The sequence below is a fragment of the Scyliorhinus canicula genome, chromosome 7 (assembly GCF_902713615.1).
Source record: "Scyliorhinus canicula chromosome 7, sScyCan1.1, whole genome shotgun sequence".
NCBI lineage: Eukaryota > Metazoa > Chordata > Chondrichthyes > Carcharhiniformes > Scyliorhinidae > Scyliorhinus > Scyliorhinus canicula.
The window spans coordinates 166,810,912-166,830,909 of NC_052152.1; the positions used below are offsets into that span (position 1 = coordinate 166,810,912).

At 47.6% G+C, this 19,998-nt stretch overlaps 1 protein-coding gene across 3 annotated transcripts in view; it reads right to left on the reverse strand.

The window, feature by feature from the left end:
* Positions 1 to 19,998, reverse strand: part of hnf4a (hepatocyte nuclear factor 4, alpha) — an 83,016-nt gene that overhangs the window by 15,314 nt on the left and 47,704 nt on the right. For all 3 annotated transcript variants that reach the window (XM_038803212.1, XM_038803213.1, XM_038803214.1), the window contains 2 exons: positions 13,300 to 13,406; positions 6,887 to 7,042 (listed from right to left, as the gene is read on the reverse strand). In XM_038803212.1, the coding sequence (XP_038659140.1) occupies positions 6,887 to 7,042; positions 13,300 to 13,406 (263 nt within the window). The remainder of the gene's footprint in view (positions 1 to 6,886; positions 7,043 to 13,299; positions 13,407 to 19,998) is intronic.

Sequence of the window (19,998 nt, forward strand, 5' to 3'; positions counted from 1 at the left end):
TGGTGCCACGCCAGGTGGGGCCAAAGGGACTCCACCGGTCGGCCGTGTCAGCCTCCCTGATGGCTGACGCGTAGGAAAAGAGTGCCCCCACGGCACAGGCCCGCCCGTGGATCGGTGGGCCCGGATCGCGGGCCAGGCCACCGTGGGGGCACCCTCTGGGGCCAGATCGCTCCGCACTCTCCCCAGGACCCTGGAGCCCGCCCACGCCGCCAGGTCCCACCGGTAAGGGACCTAGTCCCATAGGGCGCGATTCTCCGCAAATGCGGCGAGTCGTAAAGGCTGCCGCAAAACTGGCCGTGTTTCACGGCAGCCTCCGCGCCCCCTCCCGGGACCCGATTCTCCCCCCCGGGCGGGGCTAGCAGCGGGGGCCCGTGAACCACGGCATCGCGGCCTTAGCGACCGCACTAAGTCCGCGCGCCAAGCGTCACGCCGGCTGACGCGCATGATGACATCAGCCACGCATGCACGGATTGGACGGCTCCAACCCGCGCATGCGCGGGGCTGTCATCTCCCTCGGCCGCCCCGCAGACTGATCCTGCGGGGCGGCGGAGGGAGAAAGAGTGCGTCCGTTGCGGCTGTGGTACTACTGTGCCAACCGGGGCCCTGGATGCCCAGAACGGGCATGTTGCGCCCGTTTTTACGACGGCAGCAAGCAGGTGTGTTTGCTGCCGTAAAAACGGCCGTAAAGGCCTGGGAACTCGGCCCATCGGCCTGGGGAGAATCGCTGTTCGCCGTAAAAAACGGTGAGCAGCGATTCGTGTCGTGGGGCGGCCGTGGGGGGGGGGGGGGGTGGGGGGGAGAATAGCGGGGGGGGGCGGGAAAAATGTCGGGTCGCCCTCCCGCTATTCTCTGACCCATCGTGGGCAGCGGAGAATCGCGCACATAGTCTTTGACTCAACAGATTCCTAAGTTCGACATCTGAAAATTAAAGCTAGGCCATTTCAGAGTGAAATGCAAATAGAGGGCGAAATTCTCCGACGCCCAGCAGGGTCGGAGAATCGCCTGGGGGGGCCTAAAATCCCGCCCGCGCCGTGGCAGAGATTCTCCGCCACCCGGGAAGTGGCGGGGGCAGCAATCTCGCCACTCCAAACGGAGAGGCCCCTGCGGCGATTCTCCGGCCCGGATGGGCCGAAGTCCCGCCGCTGGGAGGCCTCTCCCACCGCCGAGGTTTAAACCACCTCTGGAACGGCGGGCTCAGCGGCGCGAGCAGGCCCCCGGGGTCCGGGGGGGCGGGGGGGGGGAATCGAACACCGGGGGGTGCCCCCACGGTGGCCTGGCCCGCGATCGGGGCCCCCCGCTCAGACTGCGGGCCAGTGGCCTGGCTGCTCTATTTTCTTCCGCGGCCGCCACGGCCTCCGCCATGGCGGAAGCGGAAGAGAACCCCCACATCGCGCATGCGCCGGCAGTGACGTCAGCGGCCAGCTGCCGCTGACGTCACTGCCGGCGCATGCGCGGACCGGCGAAAGCCTTTCGGCCAGCCCCGCTGCCAGGGGCGCCGGTTTTTTGCGCCGGTCTTCTGGTGGCAACCGCTCCGGCGTGGGGCTGGCCCCCAAAGGTGGGGAGAATTCCCCACCTTTGGGGAGGCGCGACCCCTGAGTTGTTGGCGTCACTCCCCTACACCGGGACCCTCTGCGAACTTGAAGGTGGGAAAGGAATGCACTTAGACGGGATGGTGGCACACACGACTTCTGTTATTTTCTCGCATCAACCTGAATTAAATACAGGAAGAAAGGCCCTGCAACCAATTGTGGACATTAGGGACCTCACCTTGCTGCTCTGGCATTAAGGCAGCTGCCACGTGTCCTGTCACCATGTGGTGTACACATCAGCTGTTATCCTGTTTGGAGCTTGTCACCTCCGGGGGGTGAGGGTAGACGGGGTGCGCTGTTGTTGCAGGTGGTCTCTTTACCAATGACACTCAGTGCCAGTTCAAGGTATGGGACATTGGGAAGCAGGGGGGAATGTTGAAAGCCATCCTCTTACCCTTGCTTCTGACACCCTTGCCCCCTTCTTTGTCTGATCCCAACCCTGTAAACTACCTCTCCCCACATCACCTACTTTTGTGCTGGGTCACTCTGCAATCCTGACATTCTGGGGGTGCGTTCTTCAGGCAAGAGCAACAGCAACGTCATGGCACTGCTGGACGTAAGAGCTGCCTGTCAGTCAGAGGCCAGTAGATTTTATTCGGCGGGATTTCTACTCCTGGAGGCCTGATTCCGGAGGAAGTCCCGCCCGGCCTCACCACTGCCGGACAGGCATGCGGTTTGGCAGACCTTCCGGAGAAGTGGCAGGTGACACTACTGACACCTCAACAATATTCCGCCTTATGTTTCCACGTCGGTGAAACATGTTGCAAGCAGGATCTATCCCAGTGAATGAATAGTGTGGTGATATGGTGTGAATTAACAGACCATCCCCTAAATAATAATGCCAGTCGATACTCAATTTAACTTTGTGTTAAAAGTGCAACTAATTAAAATCTCTCTCTCACTGCAGGGTTAGCTCTGAGAACAGCCTGTGCTGAAACTTTGCCACTTTGATTCCTTGGGAACAGATCGAGCGTCTGTTGCAGCACAATCTGTTCTAATTTGAGCTTCTTCCCAGTGTGTTCCCTCCACCCAAAAGACCCACTCAGTTTGATGAATGGTTTAATGGTTCCCCTGATTGGTGCATGAGCTGACACAGGAATATGCTTATGCAGTGACAAAATCATTGTGTTCACTCAGCATGGCTTTTCATTTTACAAGTTCCTTACAAGCACCTTTTTAATATATCCCTTTCATGCCATGTCTGTTAGCGATGTTTGACAATGCAGTAATGGCATCGCATTTAAAAAGTGGGCAGGATGCAAACTACACATTCCAACGCACCTTACATGGTTGCAATTATGCTCTAATCATCTCTATTCAGATTTTTTTTGTTAAAGACTAAATTACTCCTTCACTAAATAATTCAAACCCAACTTTTGAAGTTACAGCAACTTCTTTTTCTGTGGTCACTGGTTTAGGTCTAGCACTGAACTTACAGGATCCAGTCCAGCTGGGCACAGATTAATTAATCCGCAATGTTTTTGACCAAAACTGATGGGTATGAAAAGCAAAATAAATCTCGAGTTGTTCATTCTTGTGGGAATGGGGCTATCCATAAGTTAAGCATTGAAGTAGGAAGGGAAAAGCATGATCCTGTTGACTATATTTTTGTTTATTATGATGGAAGTGTGAATGAGACAGCGAGAATTTAAAAAAATAGGTAATGGCCAGACTTTTATGGTCCCGTAAGACATAGGAGCAGAATCAGGCCACTCGGCCCATCAAATCCACTCCGCCATTTAATCATGGCTGGGCTGATATTTTTCTCTTCCCCATTCTCCTGCCATCTCCCCATAACCCCTGATCCCCATATTAATCAAGAACCTATGTATCTATGTCTTAAAGACACTCAGTTATTTGGCCTCCACTGCCTTCTGCGGCAAAGGGTTCCACAGATTCACCACCCTCTGGCTGAAGACGCGGTGTGGCTCCCCCCTGGCGGATGTGGAGGGCCACTTAAATTTCCGTGTGCTTTGTTGGGCTGTAATATCCCACTGGGTGGGAGGGGTCATAAAATCAAGACCAAAAAGTTGAAAATCTTACACAGTGGTCTAACTGCCTGCATTTCCAGAGTATAGAACTGAACGTATAGGATAAGGCCTATCATATTACTGAAACTGTTGGAAGTGAGACGATAGGATCCTTCTGGCCAAGAGCTCTTCTGAAAAGGTAAAATACGTTTCAGAAAACTGGTGGTGTCTGGATCTTCAGGGCAGAAATGCTGAGGTGATCAACAAATCATACGGCCAACAATGAGTGACTTAACACTTTATTTATCCAGTGTTAATGTTTCTCGCAACTGTATAAAATTTAATGTTAAACTGCTAACAATGTTGTGTACAACAACAAAATGCTTAAATATTAACTCTGAGGAAGAATATCAATGAGGCTAGTTTTGCTTTCGCAGTGAGTTTTGTATTAATAACATAAATGACAGATTTAGTATTACCCGAGGACTCATGTTAATTGTTTTAAACTTTCCTTTTGGTTAATTTTATCCACCTTCAGCTTATTTCACACTACACATTCCATTTTCTGACGAAGAAAGCTCATGGGAAACCTTTTCCCAGGGCCACTCTGCAACCACTGCCTTGTAAGTGTGAGAAAATAGTCCCGTATGCAATTAGCATCCCTCCACAAAATCATGAATGAGTTTGGGAACTCAGCGGGGCAGAGAGAATGGGAGTGAAGGGGTCCGAATCTGTAGCATATCAGACCATGCCAGGTCTAACAGACTATACGGTTAACTTCCATCAAGTGTACACAGTGGTTCGTTAATAACTTTCAAGTTCTTTTAACTCCATTGAATATATTCAATTTCAGTAACTTCTTGTAATATTCAAAGCCAATATTCTAATTAAGACAATGATGAATTTTCAGGTGGAAATTAGCTTTGGGAGGAAGATGAATAAGTTAGCTCAGCTTTTTTCTTCAATGGAGAAGCTGTTGTGGTGAAAATCTCAGAAATGGGTTGAAATTCTATGTCCTTCCCCCGAACACGGCATTTTCTATTTCTGCAGGGGTGGAACTGGAGTCAGGCCAGGGTTCATGCATGCGTGGTTTATGGAAGTAGCTAGCCATGCGAATCATCAGCTGCTTCCATGAAGTGGGATTTTGGCAGGCAGTAATGTTAAACCCCAAGAGTGCAGATCAGACCAAGTAAGAGTCTGAACTTAGTGGATTCATTTGGGTGAGCCCTTTGGAGATGTAAGGTACCCCTTTGGATGTTGTCCCAGGCAACCTTTGGCAGAGGTATGGCTCCCTTTTGGCGAGGGAAGGCACCCTTTGGAAGAGTTAAGGCACCTGTTGGGATTGTTAAAAGTAAACATGATTGTGCGTAAAAAGTGCATAAACATATTGGAACTGCAAAGCTGTCAGGCAACTGTCAAAGAACCACAAAGCTGTCAAGGACCCATCAAACTGTCAATGAACTGTCAAACTCTCACAGAGCTGTTAAAGGGTACTAGATGAGTTGGCATGGAGTGGGTAAGGACAAAGTGGTTGATAGGGTGCATGAATTGGCACTAAGTTGGCATTGGGGCTATAAATGGCCATGAGGATGTGGGGCCATTGGGGATATAAGGAACAATGGGAGTTTTGTAGAGGGATATGTGTTGGCAAAGAGCATATGAGGGACTAGGGGCAAAACCTAGCATAGATTGACATGAATGCGGCATGGAGAATGTGTGGGGGCTGGGGGGGGGGGTGGGGAAGGCTCTTTATTGTTTTAATCTTTATTTAAGTAACTTAGACAAAGTGCTGGAGCACTGAGGCAGGCCTTTTGTCCAGCCCACCTCCCTCTCCAGCAACTTCCACACTGTTTGTGGGGCGACATCTGAATGCCAGTCCAGTCCGCACCCCACCCCTCCCTCACCCCACCACCAAAACAAAAATATCAACTGTGGGTGACCATTTTTAACGGTTGGGTTTGCAGAAGCAGGAATTTCCCCATCTTTGCGCACCCAACATGGGAGTGTAAAACTGGGCCGTAAGAGTCTTGCAAATTAAGGGACCCCTATCTTGGTTATGATGCATGGCTGGCGGGAACCTCCTTTGCTGATCATTTTCTGCCTGCTCTGCTGGCTAGAAGCAATGTGAAACTGCAAACCTTGTAGCCCGATTATAACTTCAGTAGAACTCAGAAGAGGCTTGGCCTCCAGGCACGCAGTGCACAGGCCCATCAGCATATGAAAATGTCCTGGTGCTCATGAACCACACTCCCAGCAATGAACAATAAGCTCCGCTGCGTATGGATGCCTTGGAAGAGCTGAAGGCTTGGGGAGTAAACCCTGACAAAAGATTCGAAGTGGGACGGGTGGAACTGATGTCTAAATATGTAATCAGTCTAGCAACTCCTGCCACCCAACTAGTGCTCTGCATTGCTATAGGTCCGACCTCTTGGGGAGGTTGCAAGAGGGAGCATGATGTTTGGGAAGCCTCGGGTTTCCATAACTCCCCCCCCCCCCCCCCCCCCCCCCCCCTCCCTGCTACTTTGGGGAATCATTGTTGGATTCATGTCTTGCTGTTCCATTTTGCAGGTTCCATCAGTGGGCCACATTACTGGACCATATTACTGATGTTATTGTTTAAGACAGATATTATTGAAGTTGAAACACGTTTCAATTCTATTTTCCATGTAAAGCTAACCTGGACTGAATCCAGCTCAACCACACAAAGCACAAAGTCTGAGATAAAATTTCACATCAATTATTTTGTCAGTTCAACCCGGCATTTGTTGTAGAAAAAAAAAGAGTTCTGTTCATGAATTAAACTTATCAAAGGTCAGGGAACTAGACTTTGACTGCTTCTCTGTCCAATTTGAGCCTTTGAACGATGTCCATGCAAACCATACAATCCCTACAGTGCAGAAGGAGATAATTTCACCCATCGAGTCTCGGCCGACTCCTCAAAAGCACACTTTACCAAGGCCTTCTTCACCACCCTATCCCTGTAAACTGCACCTGAACCTGTGCATCTTTGGACATTAAGGGGCAATTTATCATGACCAATCCACATAACCCGTACACCTTTGGACTGTGGGAGGAAACCGGAGGAAAAACACGCAGACATGGGGAGAACATGCAAACTCCATACAGATAGTCACTGAAGGCCGGAATCAAAGCCGTCCCTGGCACTGTGAGGCAGCAGTGCTAACCACTGTGCCACCACGCATTTTATAAAGTGGTGCAAAAATCCATTAACACCAGCATGCCAATGTTCATTTTGTTCATATGACATTTTGTAAATCTTAATAAAAAGTCTCCATACAACTGAATTAATCCAAAAATGCTACAAACCTGGTCATCCAGTGGTAATTCACAGAAAGCTGGGATGTATTTAGCCCACTCTACCAGCACCAAAAGCTGCTGTTTCATCGACTCGCACACGTCACTTATCACTGCAATCTTTTTAGACCTGATGTCGCTGTTTATGACTGAAACAGGAGAGGAAATCTGGAACAAAGAGACAGGAAGAAGATGGCTATTTAAAATCCCAGACTCAATTTAATTTATTCATTACTTTTGGATAAACAACATGTTACATTGTAATTAATTTGTGTTATTTCATGTGAAAACTTTCTGGTTACCTTATCCATAATCAATTAGAAGCGATAGCCGCCTTTCGTCAGTTGCTTGAATGAGAAGTTTTAAATGGTATTAATAGGAATATCCAATTGTTGTCTTTCCAAAAACACATAGTCCAAATTATGGACAGTCCAGATTTCAAAATTTTAAGGTGAAAATATTTTCATGGGAAAAAAAAGAGAATGTTCGTGTTTCCCATAACTAGGAATCTGAAAATTAACTCACATAAGTGTCTGTTCTTGTAACTGCATTAACGGATTGTTCATGACAAATAGGCATCCTCTAGAGTTTTGTCCCTGGGAGGAAACATGGCAGAGCTACTTGTTTTGAAGCTTATGCCGCTGATTAAACTTCCTTAAATTCAGTTCAATCAATTCCCTCTCACAGGGATTGATATCAATTATAAAGCTGGAACTTAATGAAGTCCAGACCAGAACCCAAGACTGGACTCCCCAAAGGGGTGTCACTATCACTGTTAAGCCAAGTGTAGCCAAGTGTCTACATCACTGCGATAGGGAGCTGGGGAGGAGGAGATAACTGCCATTGGTTATTATTTCCCCATGGTACCACCCTCTCTGATTTTAGAGACCGCATTTGGAACAGACAAAATTCCACTCAATACACCACATGGTGAGGTGACAGGATTCTGAGTGGTGGCTTCGCATTTCTGCCTTTATTGTTCTTCCAGATCTGGTTTTGAACAGCTGTTAAGGCAAAGCATTTGTTGGCTCCAATAATATGGGAAATTTCCTGGGCATTTCCTATCCACAACACAATATTGTCAGCAAATACGGTCCTCAATCTCTTGCTGCTGGTCTGAATGTTAAATGAAGCTGTGGGACTTGTTGGGCGGCATGGTAGCACAGTGGTTAGCACTGTTGCTTTACAGCTCCAGGGTCCCAGGTTCGATTACCGGCTTAGGTCACTGTCTGTGTGGAGTCTGCACGATCTCCCCGTGTCTGCGTGGGTTTTCCTCCGGGTGCTCCGGTTTCCTCCCACAAGTCCCGAAAGATATGCTTGTTAGGTGAATTGGACATTCTGAATTCTCAGTGTATCCAAACAGGTGCCAGAGTATGACGACAAGGGGATTTTCACAGTGACTTCATTACAGTGTTAATGTAAGCCTATTTGTGACACTAATAAAGATTATTATTCTTAGTTCCTGTTTTTCAATTTCAAGATAATTTTTCAGAGCCAGTAAGACTGTTCAGCAGAAATTATGGACTTAGTACACTGTTCAAAACTCAGTTATGCCTCGTTGAAAAAAATATATATTTTTAAACAGTTTTGATAGTGAGACGAATCATGTAGAAAGGCAAGTTCCCATTTCAGAAATTTCCAGTCATTTGCAGTCAAGGGGAGTTTCAACATTGCACCCTGTGGTAAGTACAGAATCACTGACAGCAATGTCTGGATTTCCATATTTACAAAGAACAGTACAGCAGAGGAACAGGCCCTTTGGCCCTCCAAGCCTGCGCCAATCATTCAATGGCATTACTATTGCTGAATCCCTCACAATCAAAATCCTGGGGGCTACCATAGATCAGAAACTGAACTGGACTAGCCATATTAATACTGCGGCAGGTCAAAGGCTAGGAATCTTACGGTGAGTAACTCACCTCCTGACTCCCCAAAGCCTGTCCACCATCTACAAGTCAGGAGTGTAATGGAATACTCTCCACTTGCCTGGATAAATGCTCGACACCATCCAGGAAAAAACTGCCACTTGATTGCTCCCCCTTCCACAAACATTTAAACCCTCCACCACCGACGAACAGTGGCAACCGTGTGTACCATCTGCACTGAAGTAACTCACCAAGGTTCCTTAGGCAGCACCTTCCAAACCCACGACTGCTACCATCTGGAAGGACAAGAGCAGCAGATACCTGGGAACCCCACCACCTCCCCCGGCAGCATGTTCCAGGCACTCACCACCCTCTGCGTAAAACATATGCCTCACACATCTCCTCTGAACTTTTCCCCTTGCACTTTAAACGTACATCCCCTAATTGACTTTTCCACCCTGGGAAAAAGTGTCTGACCCCCACTCTGTCCATGCCACTCATAATTTTGGAAATCTCTATCAGGTCACCCCTCAACCTCCGCCGTTCCAGTAAAAAGAATCCAAGTTTACCCTGGGCGGGATTCTCCGTCCCACCCTCGCCGGCAGCGGGATTCTCCGTCTCACCAGCTGGCTAATGGGGTTTACCATTGTGGGCAGCCCCACGCCGTCAGGAAAGCCCCAGGCATGGGCGCGCTGCTGGCACAATGGAGAATCCCACCAGCAGAGAATCCAGCATCCAACCTCTCCTAATGGTGCATATGTGGACTTCAAAATGTGCTGTCAGTTTCAGAGGAGTATTGATGGTGAATGCTGATAGATATGTTTGTCATTACCACAGTATAATCTACGCCAATAGGCTTGTCTTAAAGGGAAAACTTCAATTTTTAGACCTCCATTTAGACTCCATTTAGACTTCCATTTTTAGATTTTTAGACTCATTCACCCCTCGACATCTGGCCTGGGCTTGCAAAATCATACCAACTGTCCTGGCTTGAGACAATTCACACCTCTTTAACCCGTGACTAGCCCTCTCTCCAGTTGCTCCATCTGGACCTGTAAAGACTTAATTACCTGCAAAGACTCATATTACTGTTAAATGGAGAGCTATTATTAATCAAATTTAGTCAGTCAATATGATTGAAAAGATCGAGTCAATCCCTTTCTTTTAGCAATTAGTACTTTGAACATTTCTGTTGTGGAAATATAATTTACACATTTCTGTTGTGGAAATATAATTTTGTTCAATCTTCTTAGCATGTATCAAGTAACAACGCAGAATCGCCGAGCAGAAACGTGTAGCCAAGTTCCGCACACATGAGTATGGCCTCAACCGGGACCTTGGGTTTATGTTACATTACATTCACCCCCAACATCTGGCCTGGGCTTGCAAAATCCTACCAACTGTCCTGGCTTGAGACAATTCACACCTCTTTAACCTGTGACTATCCCTTTCTCCAGTTGCTCCATCTGGACCTGTAAAGACTTAATTACCTGCAAAGACTCGCATTCAAAATATCGTCTTGCATCATTGACTTTGTCTATATATATATGTTTCTGGAACCCACCTCTTCATTCACCTGAGGAAGGAACTGTGCTCCGAAAGCTAGTGATTCAAAACAAACCTGTTGGACTTTAACCTGGTTTTGTAAGACTTCTTACTGTATCAAGAAAGTTTTTAGGCTTAAAATATTGCGGCTGTTGTAAAGTAAAAGAGGATCTGTGCTCTACAACAAACTAAAACTTTGTGGCATAATTAAAGTTTACAACAATTGTGATGGACTCTTCTTATTTCCTTTCAATTTCAAACATGGCCTGGCTGCTGCTATACGTTATATATCTTTCAAAAATGCATGATGTGTTTTAGAAAATGTTACAAGCACTCAAGTCTCAGGCAAAACTTCATCTTCAAAAATCAATTAGGTGGTTAAGCAGTCAATTATTTAAAACTAACATAAATATGTTACACGTAAAAAGTCTTGAAGAGAATCCCAAGTTAGTGACCTCAGGAAATCATTTAAGTTGAATAATTATTTGCATGGCTGATCATATATCAATGCACACCAATGCACTGGAAAAACATTCATGATTGATTCTGTGAAAATTGTCAATTCATATTCATTTGCTAATGGACCAACATGTTCTCTGTTATTATTTTCAGTCACCCTACCCAATTCACAATATGTTAAAAGTATAAACCTGGGAGTAAAAATGTGCCATTTATCCCCTAAGCAACATCAGTTTCTTATGAGGTAGAACCATTTAAGGCTAAACTGTCCCTGAAATAGCCCTCATCTGACTAAAACTGTGGATGGAGCAGACCAGAGATGTGGGGCCGGATTCTCCGATCGGCGATGCCGAAATTGCTTTCGTCAATCAGCCAGAGTTCCCACGTTTACGCCGGAATAGGGGCAGCGTCGTTTTTGCGATGCTCAGTCCCCTCAGAAACAGCATATTCGGGGAGTACACCCTACGCTGTATGGATGGCCTCAGGACCTCACCTGAGGCCCTCTCCCGTTGCTTCACCGCCAAATGACCGAGTCCTTGATGGCGTGGGGGACCTCGAGTGGCGGCTGCGGACTACGTCCAGTGCCGTCACAGTCGTGGGGGGGGGGGGGGCATTCCACTGGCAGGGGGGGCTTTGACGGGGGTTGGGGTGACTGGTGGGGAGTGGTCCAGGCGTGGTGAGGCTAGTTACAGGGGGGCAGTTTTTGTCAGGCCGGGTCTGCGCGTGGCCCGCGCCATGTTACACGGTGCCGCCACCGCATGCCACCACCATGCGCATGCACAGCCACGGATCCGGCCATTCTGTTGGCGCACCCACAGGTAAAGCCGAGCGCAGCTGCTAGCCCTCCACCGGGCAAAGGATCGGTGCGGGGAGGCGCCGACCTTCTGGTCGTAAGACCAGACGGATCCTGGGGACATAGCCACAGAATCGGTGAATCCAGGCCGGGGTGTGGGCCAAAATAAAGCTGAATAATCAAACAACCATGATTAAGAAAATCATAATGACATTTGGTAAATGCTAATGAGCGAATACTTTTAAAGAGGCAAATTCCTTTTCTTCTAAAGAGGTATAAATGATTTTATTGAATATTTGGAAAACTTGCATTTATCTGTTTAAATAATTATATTATTCTTATAATACTAGTGCTGCAGAGGTTTATGGATGGCTAATTCAGCTGCAGGATCTGCAATGGCTGCAATTAGGACATTACTGTAATAAATGTTGCTATAGAAATGTTTGAAACATTTTTTTTGATAACATTTAATTTTCTGCATATTTATTTTACTATGGCCTTAATTAAAACAGAGCTCCCTTAAATGATTGTTTTTATATCTATATTACAGATGGGACTTGGAGAATACAAATAGAAAAATATACTGAGAGAAAAGTGAATAATAAAAACAGGTCTGATTTATTGAAAACAGACAAGAGAGAGAAATGGAGGTTGTAATTATAAGTTTTGGCAGTGGTGTAACGTGGATGCCATCGAGTTGTTACACATCTTGAATGATATTCCTTTTCACTGCCATCATATTGATTTGCCATTATCCCAGAGAGAGAAAGAGAGCAAGAAACAAAATATTAAAATACAAAAATTGAATTATTTGAAGAACAAATGAGTGAAAAAAATAGCATACGCAAAGCAACAGATTAATTCACCTTTTGCTCATGGAGAGAATGGGATTCATCGAAAACTATTATCATTGCTTTTGATCAGAATGATTTTTCTAGATTATCAGATCAACCATTCAGTATGGCTCTTGCTCCTATCATTGTTCTGTTGGCTTTACTTGTAAAAATCTATGTTCGTGGCACAATGCTATTGAAACTGTGTTGGAGAAAGGGCTTGTGTTTGCTCTTTATTTCGTAAATCAAAGTTTTGACAACTTCAAATAAGTTTTGGCCTTATTTGTCAACTGCACCTTCAGGGCAACACTGAAGGAGCACTGTACATCTTTGGGATAAGGGTGATATTAAAAAAAATCGCATGATGGAGCAGCACGGTGGCACAGTGGTTAGCATCGCTTCCTACGCCGCTGAGGACCCGGATTTGAATCCCGGCCCTGGGTCACTGTCCGTGTGGAGTTTGCACATTCTCCCAGTGTCTGCATGGGTTTCATCCCCACAACCCAAAAGATGTGCAGAATAGGTGAATTGGCCAGACGAAATTGCACCTTAATTGGAAAAAAATAATTGAGTACTCTAAAGTTTAAAAAAATAAAATCCCATGGCATTATTTCTGAGAAAAGCAGGGGGGTTATCCATGAAGACCTAGCCAATGTCTGTCTATCTTTTAATCAAAATTTCAAAAACAGATTTTCTGGTCAAAATCACATTGCTGTTTGTTGGATCGTGCTGTGCACAAATTAGCTGCCCCATTTCCCAACAGTAAATACCATTTCTAAAACATTGACTTAATTGGCTGTAAAGTACATTCTGAGGTCTTGAAAGATACTATATAAATGTAAATAAATTTTTCAATGTACCATTGGTAATTCATTCTGCATGATATTTTATGTGTTAAAATAATTGAAACATTAGCTCTTATTACTGTACCTGGCGAGAAAGAACCTCTGCTTGTATGAGAGCATTTATTGAAGGCAAACTGCTGTCCTCATAGCTTGACCGCCTCGTGCTTATTCTGTCTCTTTCATTCTGCACAGCTAAAATGAAGATGATTTGTTCAGAAAACTCGTGTTTTATAGACATTCATTGTAAATAGCATGGTGTAAGAACAATGAACCAGATAAGATCTCAAAGTATTCAGATCTAAAAATCAACAGTTTGGCATTAGAAGGCATGAATTTATTATTGTTTTTAAAGATAAGATCAAGTTGAGTATCATATTGAGCATCAAACAAATATGTTGGTAAATCTGAATAGTTTATAACACTTCTAAAACATTGCAGTCAGACACCTAGGGCGCGATTCTCCGCTCCCCACGCCGGGTGGGAGATTCGCGGGAGGGCCGGGCGTCTGATTTCACGCCCCCCTGGCCCCCCCCGCGATTCTCCCACCCCCCCACTCGGAAGAATCGCTGCTCGCCGTTCTTCATGGCGACCAGCGATTCTCCGGCCCGGATGGGCCGAGTGGCCTGCCGTTCCCGACCGGTTCACGACGGCGGCAACCACACCTGGTCGCTGCCGTCGTGAACATGGGCGCCAAAGGCCCGTTTGAAGCTTGTGGGGGGCGGAGAGGGGAGTGAGCACCACGGCCGTGCTCGGGAGGGGACTGGCCCACGATCGGTGCCCACCGATCGTAGGGCCGGCATCTAAAAGCGACACACTCTTTCCCCTCCGCCGCCCCGCAAGATCAAGCCGCCACGTCTTGCGGGGCAGCGGAGGGGAAGACGGCCACTGCGCATGCGCGGGTTTGAGCCGTCAGCCGTCGTGACGTCAGCCACGCATGCGTGGGTTCGAGCCGGCCAACCTGCGCATGCGCGGCTGACGTCACATAGGCGCCGCCATCGCGTCATTTTCGGCGCGTCAGGGCCCGGCGGCCGAGAATAATGGAGCGCCGCTGCTAGCCCCCCGGGTGGGGGTGAATACGGTGAGAGGAGCGGCCTCCGAGGCTGTGGTGAAACTCGGCCGAGTTCACGACGGCCTTCCCAATTTTTCCCGGGAGCGGAGAATTCCGCCTCTAGGGTGTGATTTGAGGGGAAAAAAAGTCCCATTTTGGGCACGCGTAATCGGGTGTTTTCTCGGTACCTGCTGCCCCGAGAATGACCCCCACGGACTCTGCATTTCTTTTGACCTCTGTGGGTGTCGCCCCGCTGAGGTCGCACTTACCTCATATCCTGCAGAAAGAGATCGGAGCACCATTTTCAAATGCCACCTCAATCTCTTGACTCCCCTCGACATTCCCACCATGGCACCTGGGTTTTCCCACTGCGCCAACCTATTTTGAGGGGGTCCTCGAGCCCATCCCAACTCTTAACGTCACCCCAGACCCGATCCGTGGTATGGGCAACCAGGCACTTTGGCACTCCAGCTTGGCAGTGCAACTGAGACACTCTGGCAGTGCCAGGTTGACACTGCCGGGGTACCCAGGTGGCAGGACCAAGGTGTCAGGTTGGCAGTTGCAAGGTGCTCAGGTTCCAGCAGGAATGCCAGTGAACCACTGTGCCCAGAGCCCGACCACCCAGGTGCCATTATGTCTAGTCCATGTTTGTGTGGACCAGTACTAAACGGTGCCATGGCGACGTTTCCCAGGCATGGCAGGTGATTCCCGGGCCTCCGGATAATCCAGTACAGACATATTTAAATGAGCCATTCTGGACCTCGCTTAGCGAGGGTGAGATTTAGATTGCGATGTCTTGTAAGATCACGTTTGATCTTGTGAGACGTTCAGAGTGTCGCGAAGCCTCTCGTGACATAAAATGGCCTCATCACGCCATCAAGTCAGGTGTGACAAGGTCATTAAATCTAAATGACCTCTGTGGAGGTTTTCTCAGGTAGTTTATATAAACAGCTTCCTCATCCTCGGTGGCTATGGTCTGTTGAGTACACATCAAATGGCCTGTCTGTGGCTTATATAGTATGGTGAAAGTCTGAGTTTGAATGTCACTTAATCACAAATTGAAAAAAAAACCTCTGGTCCTCCATGTAAATGCTTTATGAATGATCCTAAAGTTCACGGAGAAATGTTCACCATGAATATAGGTCAAAAACTAGTGGTTCTGAATTTTTCTACATTACATAGCCGACCAATAGGCGAATAATAGAAGCTGAACGTTCTTTAATCTGTCTCAACATGATAAGGGTGAGACTTCCACCCCCCCCCCCCCCCCCCCCCCCCCAACTCTATCACCCCGGCTCAGTTTCTTCGGCTTGGACATTCTGATGGAATTCCTGCCAGTGGGAGCCCGTGGGAGGCCCTGATACAAATGATTGAGCAGTGCCGCAGATGGATTGATGCTGCCGAGGGTGAGAAGGTCACTTAGAGGAGCTTGAAGACTGCAGCAAGTCATCTATGGAAGTCCTTGGTTCTAGAGGAGTCTTTTGGAAGATAGGCATTCAGGCCGAATTAGAGAGAGGCGAAACAGCTCCCTGCATCGGGAAACTAGTTCTCTCACAGAAAAATATATACCTCCTGTCTTAAAATGCTGCTGTCTTGCTGAGGAATTAGATCAACCGGGTTCGTGGAGACTTTTTTCCAATGCACAAAAGGATGTTTGTGTTTGATTCTCTCTAAACAGTTTCCTTCATCGGGAAACTTTGAGACATCCTTGAAGATCTCTCAGTAATTACCAGCAGGAACTTAGAACATAGAACATACAGTGCAGAAGGAGGCCATTCGGCCCATCGAGTCTGCAGCAACCCACTTAAGCCCTCACTTCCACCCTATCCCCGTAACCCAATAGCCCCTCATAACCTTTTTGGTCACTAAGGGCAATTTATCATGGCCAATCCACCTAACCTGCACGTCTTTGGACTGTGGGAGGAAACCGGAGCACCCGGAGGAAACCCACACAGACACGGGGAGAACGTGCAGACTCTGCACAGACAGTGACCCAGCAGGGAATCAAACCTGAGACCCTGGTGCTGTGAAGCCACAGTGCTATCCACTTGTGCTACCATGCTGTCCCATAGGAAAAGACGTCATCTGGCATGCTTGGGAAGCAGAATTGAGAAATATAGATCGAAAATAAATCAGTTGTGAATCTGGACAGTGCTGATATTTTCATGGAGTGAACAGACAAAGCAGAGCCATGGCAGTTCCGGCAGAGGTGAAGGGAGAGAAACTAAGATTTGGCCAGATAAGTGACAGTATCCCAATGTTTTTGCTGCTACCCTACCCAATTTGGAGTGGGCTGGTGGAGGACAATCCAGGTCTTCCTGCTTGTTTTCATTTGGGGTGAGATATTTAAGGCTGTCAGTACCCATCGAATCATAACCAGCCTGAGTCATTGGAGGCTGAATTGGACGGCACTTGAAAACAGATGTAGGATTGTGAGGCATGACTTCTGTTAGAATCTCGGGCATTATCCTGCAAAATGCACAGCCCTTAATTACCAGCTGGACATTGAATAAGTGGAATCCCTTTCCAGTTAGGTATAGGGCAGTGTTGACATGAGACTCCTTTAATGGGAGGTGCATACTGTCACGGTGCTGCAACATTGGAAATCCTGTCATCACATGGAAGCTTGGTGCCATTCCATCTGTTTATTTCTGGTAAGAAGGAATGGAATGTAGATAGCTCTCTTTGAGGACCAACTGCCTCCCTTATGCATCAATGGATGGCAAACTGCAAGGTCCTGCAAGTATCTCCAGCTCCAGCCTGGAAGAAGCCAGGGGCGTAAAGGTTTATTGCACACTCATTTTCACAAGATCTGGCAACACAGTCCTTGCTCGGGTCTGATGTTGTAGTCGTGGCTGCAGCAAGTGAGAGATTTCAGTAAGAAAGTGTTCACTGAAGCACAGACTTCTCACATATTGTTCCTCACTGAGGAACTCCTCCTTCAATAACCTGGGTGGGCATGCCCTCCTGCTGAGAGTCCTTCTCTCCTCCTTCTCCTCCTCTTCTCTCCTCCAGAAGCTTATGCTGTTCTGCATGGCCTCTGGTCATTCTCCAAGTCTTGCCGAATTCCAAAGGGAATTCCTACTACTACCCATGCCTCGGGACCTGTACTGAAACCTAGATGACACCAAAATGTCCTTTGGCAGCCTTTCCTCTTTGTGCAGACATTTGGAACTTTAAATTACTATAGAAAACAATAAGCATTTGTAGAATTGTAGCAACAGCTAGAAGAGATCAAACAGCTAACGTGTAAGTAGTTAATGGTAACTTCAAATAGTTATCACTGGAGGAGTGGGGGCAGGGTCCTTCACGTTGCTGAAAGTGTGGCTTAAGTGGGTCGGTGTAGACTCGATAGGCCGAATGGCCTCCTTCTGCACTGTATGTTCTATGTTCTATGTGCACAGTATATGAGGTTAAGAGAGAAAGTGGACTTGATTTTCATGGAGCCCAGCTGAATCTAGGGGCCTTTTGAAATGGTAAGTGGGACCCAGATGCGAAGGACCCACCCTCATTTCCAGCAGATCCAATTTATACCGGCTTGATGGAATTTAAGGGCCAGGATTCTCCGTTACCCGCCCCTAAGATCAAGAATTCAGATTGGGCGGAGAAACCCGCGTCTGGCCGAAAACAGGATTTGTGATGGGTTGCAGTCGCATCTCCCGTCTCCAACTCCCTGCTCGTCATAACAGGCTTTCTGCTCCACACTGACAGGAACAATCAAAATGTAATTAGCATTCATTAGAAGACAATTAGTGGGCTGGAAGCCTGAATCTCCCCCCCCTGCCCTCCACCCCATTGCGCTCCAACCAACACAACAGGAATGCCGTCGAACCGGCTTTGGTGTCAGTATTCCAAAGTGCAATCATAGTGTAATGGACCCTGAGGGGGGTCAGGTTGGCAGCCCATTGGTCATGTGTCCCTCTGCCAATGCCAGGCTGCAGAGGGAAGGTCCTCCAAGGATCCTGGGGTTTAGGTGGGCTCGGGCTATGGGTAGTTGACCCTGGGACCCTTCCCCGGAATGGGGTCATGTGTCTGGACTGCCCCTTCTAGCCCTGGGCAACCTGAAGTTCATTTTTGGCATGGTGATCTCAGGCAGCTCTCTGTTCAAGATCTTCATCCTGATCTGATCTGTTTAAACTCTGAAGTGGCCTTATCACTTTGAACTGCTCTGCCTGACAGCTGATGAGTAGACCAGACAGTTCAGTGAAGAATCAAGCCAGGGACACTTTCCTTTTCCTCACATCTGCTCCCTCAGACCTATGGTTTTGACCATGCTGCTTTTTGCAGTGTCAGCATCTTCTTAAAAATCCACCAACACTCAAAAAATCTTGAAATCCCCGGAGGTCCTTTGAAATTCTAAGGATTCATTCAATTTCACGATGAGGTACTTTTGACTTACCTTTTATTGAAACCTTAATGGTTTAAACCCAACTACCAGGAGGATTGTTTATTTATCTATCCCTTCGTGCTTGAATGCATCCGAAGTATCCTCATTGATCCTAACCACAATGTTTAGTAACATTCTGGTTATCATTGACAGCTACTGATCACGTCAACAATGTTACGTGATTTTTGTGGTTAAAAAAGAGGAAGACTCATTGCCCATTTTGGCCAGGCGCAGAATTCTCCGCCTAATCGGGATTCCCAAGGCGGGATTCTCTGGTCTCTGTCGCCGAAATCGCGTTCGCCGATCGGCCAAACCCACGTTGGAACCGTAATCGGGGGTGTTGCCGCTTTCGCTCCGCCCCCCTCCAAAACGGCATACTCTCGGAGTACACCGCACGCCGTATGGACGGCCTCAGGACATTACCTGAGGCACATCCCCCAATGTTCCTCCTACGATGTGCTGACTTCCCAACAGCATGTGTCACTCATGCTATTTATTTCCGGGAACCCGGCGTGGCGGCTGCGGACTAAGTCCAGCGATGCCACAGTTGAGGGGGAGAAGCTGATTTGTGGGCAGGGATGGCTTTTGCGGGGGCTGGGGCCATTGCAGAGGGGGAGGGGGAGGTGGTCCTGAGGTGGAACACCTGATCAAAGGAGGTGACTATTTGGCAGGCCTGTTCCGCGTGCGGCCGGTGCCGTGTTGCACGGCGCGACCGCTGCAGGCCGCCGGCGTGCGCATGCACGGCCACGGACCTGGCAATTCTCCGGCCGTATCCGCAATTAGAGCCAGGGCTCTACGCTATGTGCCTGCTAGCCCCCCACCAGACAGGGGATCGGTGGCCATTTTGTGCCATTTTTTTCTGTTGTAAGGCGCCACCGTTCTCATGCTGATCTCAGAATCAGTGAATCCAGCCCCTAATCTCTGCGATGGGCAAGGAAGAATCGCACCCTAGCTGGTTTGTTTACAGCAATCAATGACAGTTTCATAGTCACCATTACAGAAACTTTTAAAATTTTAAATCTATTAATTGAATTTCAATTCCACTTGTTGGAATTTGAGGCCATGCCCCCAGAATATTAGCCTGGGCCTTTGGATTTCTAGTCCAGTGTCATTTCCACAACACCACCCCCATCCCCATTTCAAATCTGCTGCTGTGATTAGCTAATTAGCCAATATTTTACACTCACAATAACTAATGCTTTTAGGAGGGACATTTAGAGCTTTTACTCTGCCCTGAACCAGCGCCATGGAAATCCTCCACAAGTATGTTCTTATTAACTAACCTGGAAAACCTTCAGACAAAAAACATGCACTGGCCACAACATTTTGCAATAATAGACTTTTAAATG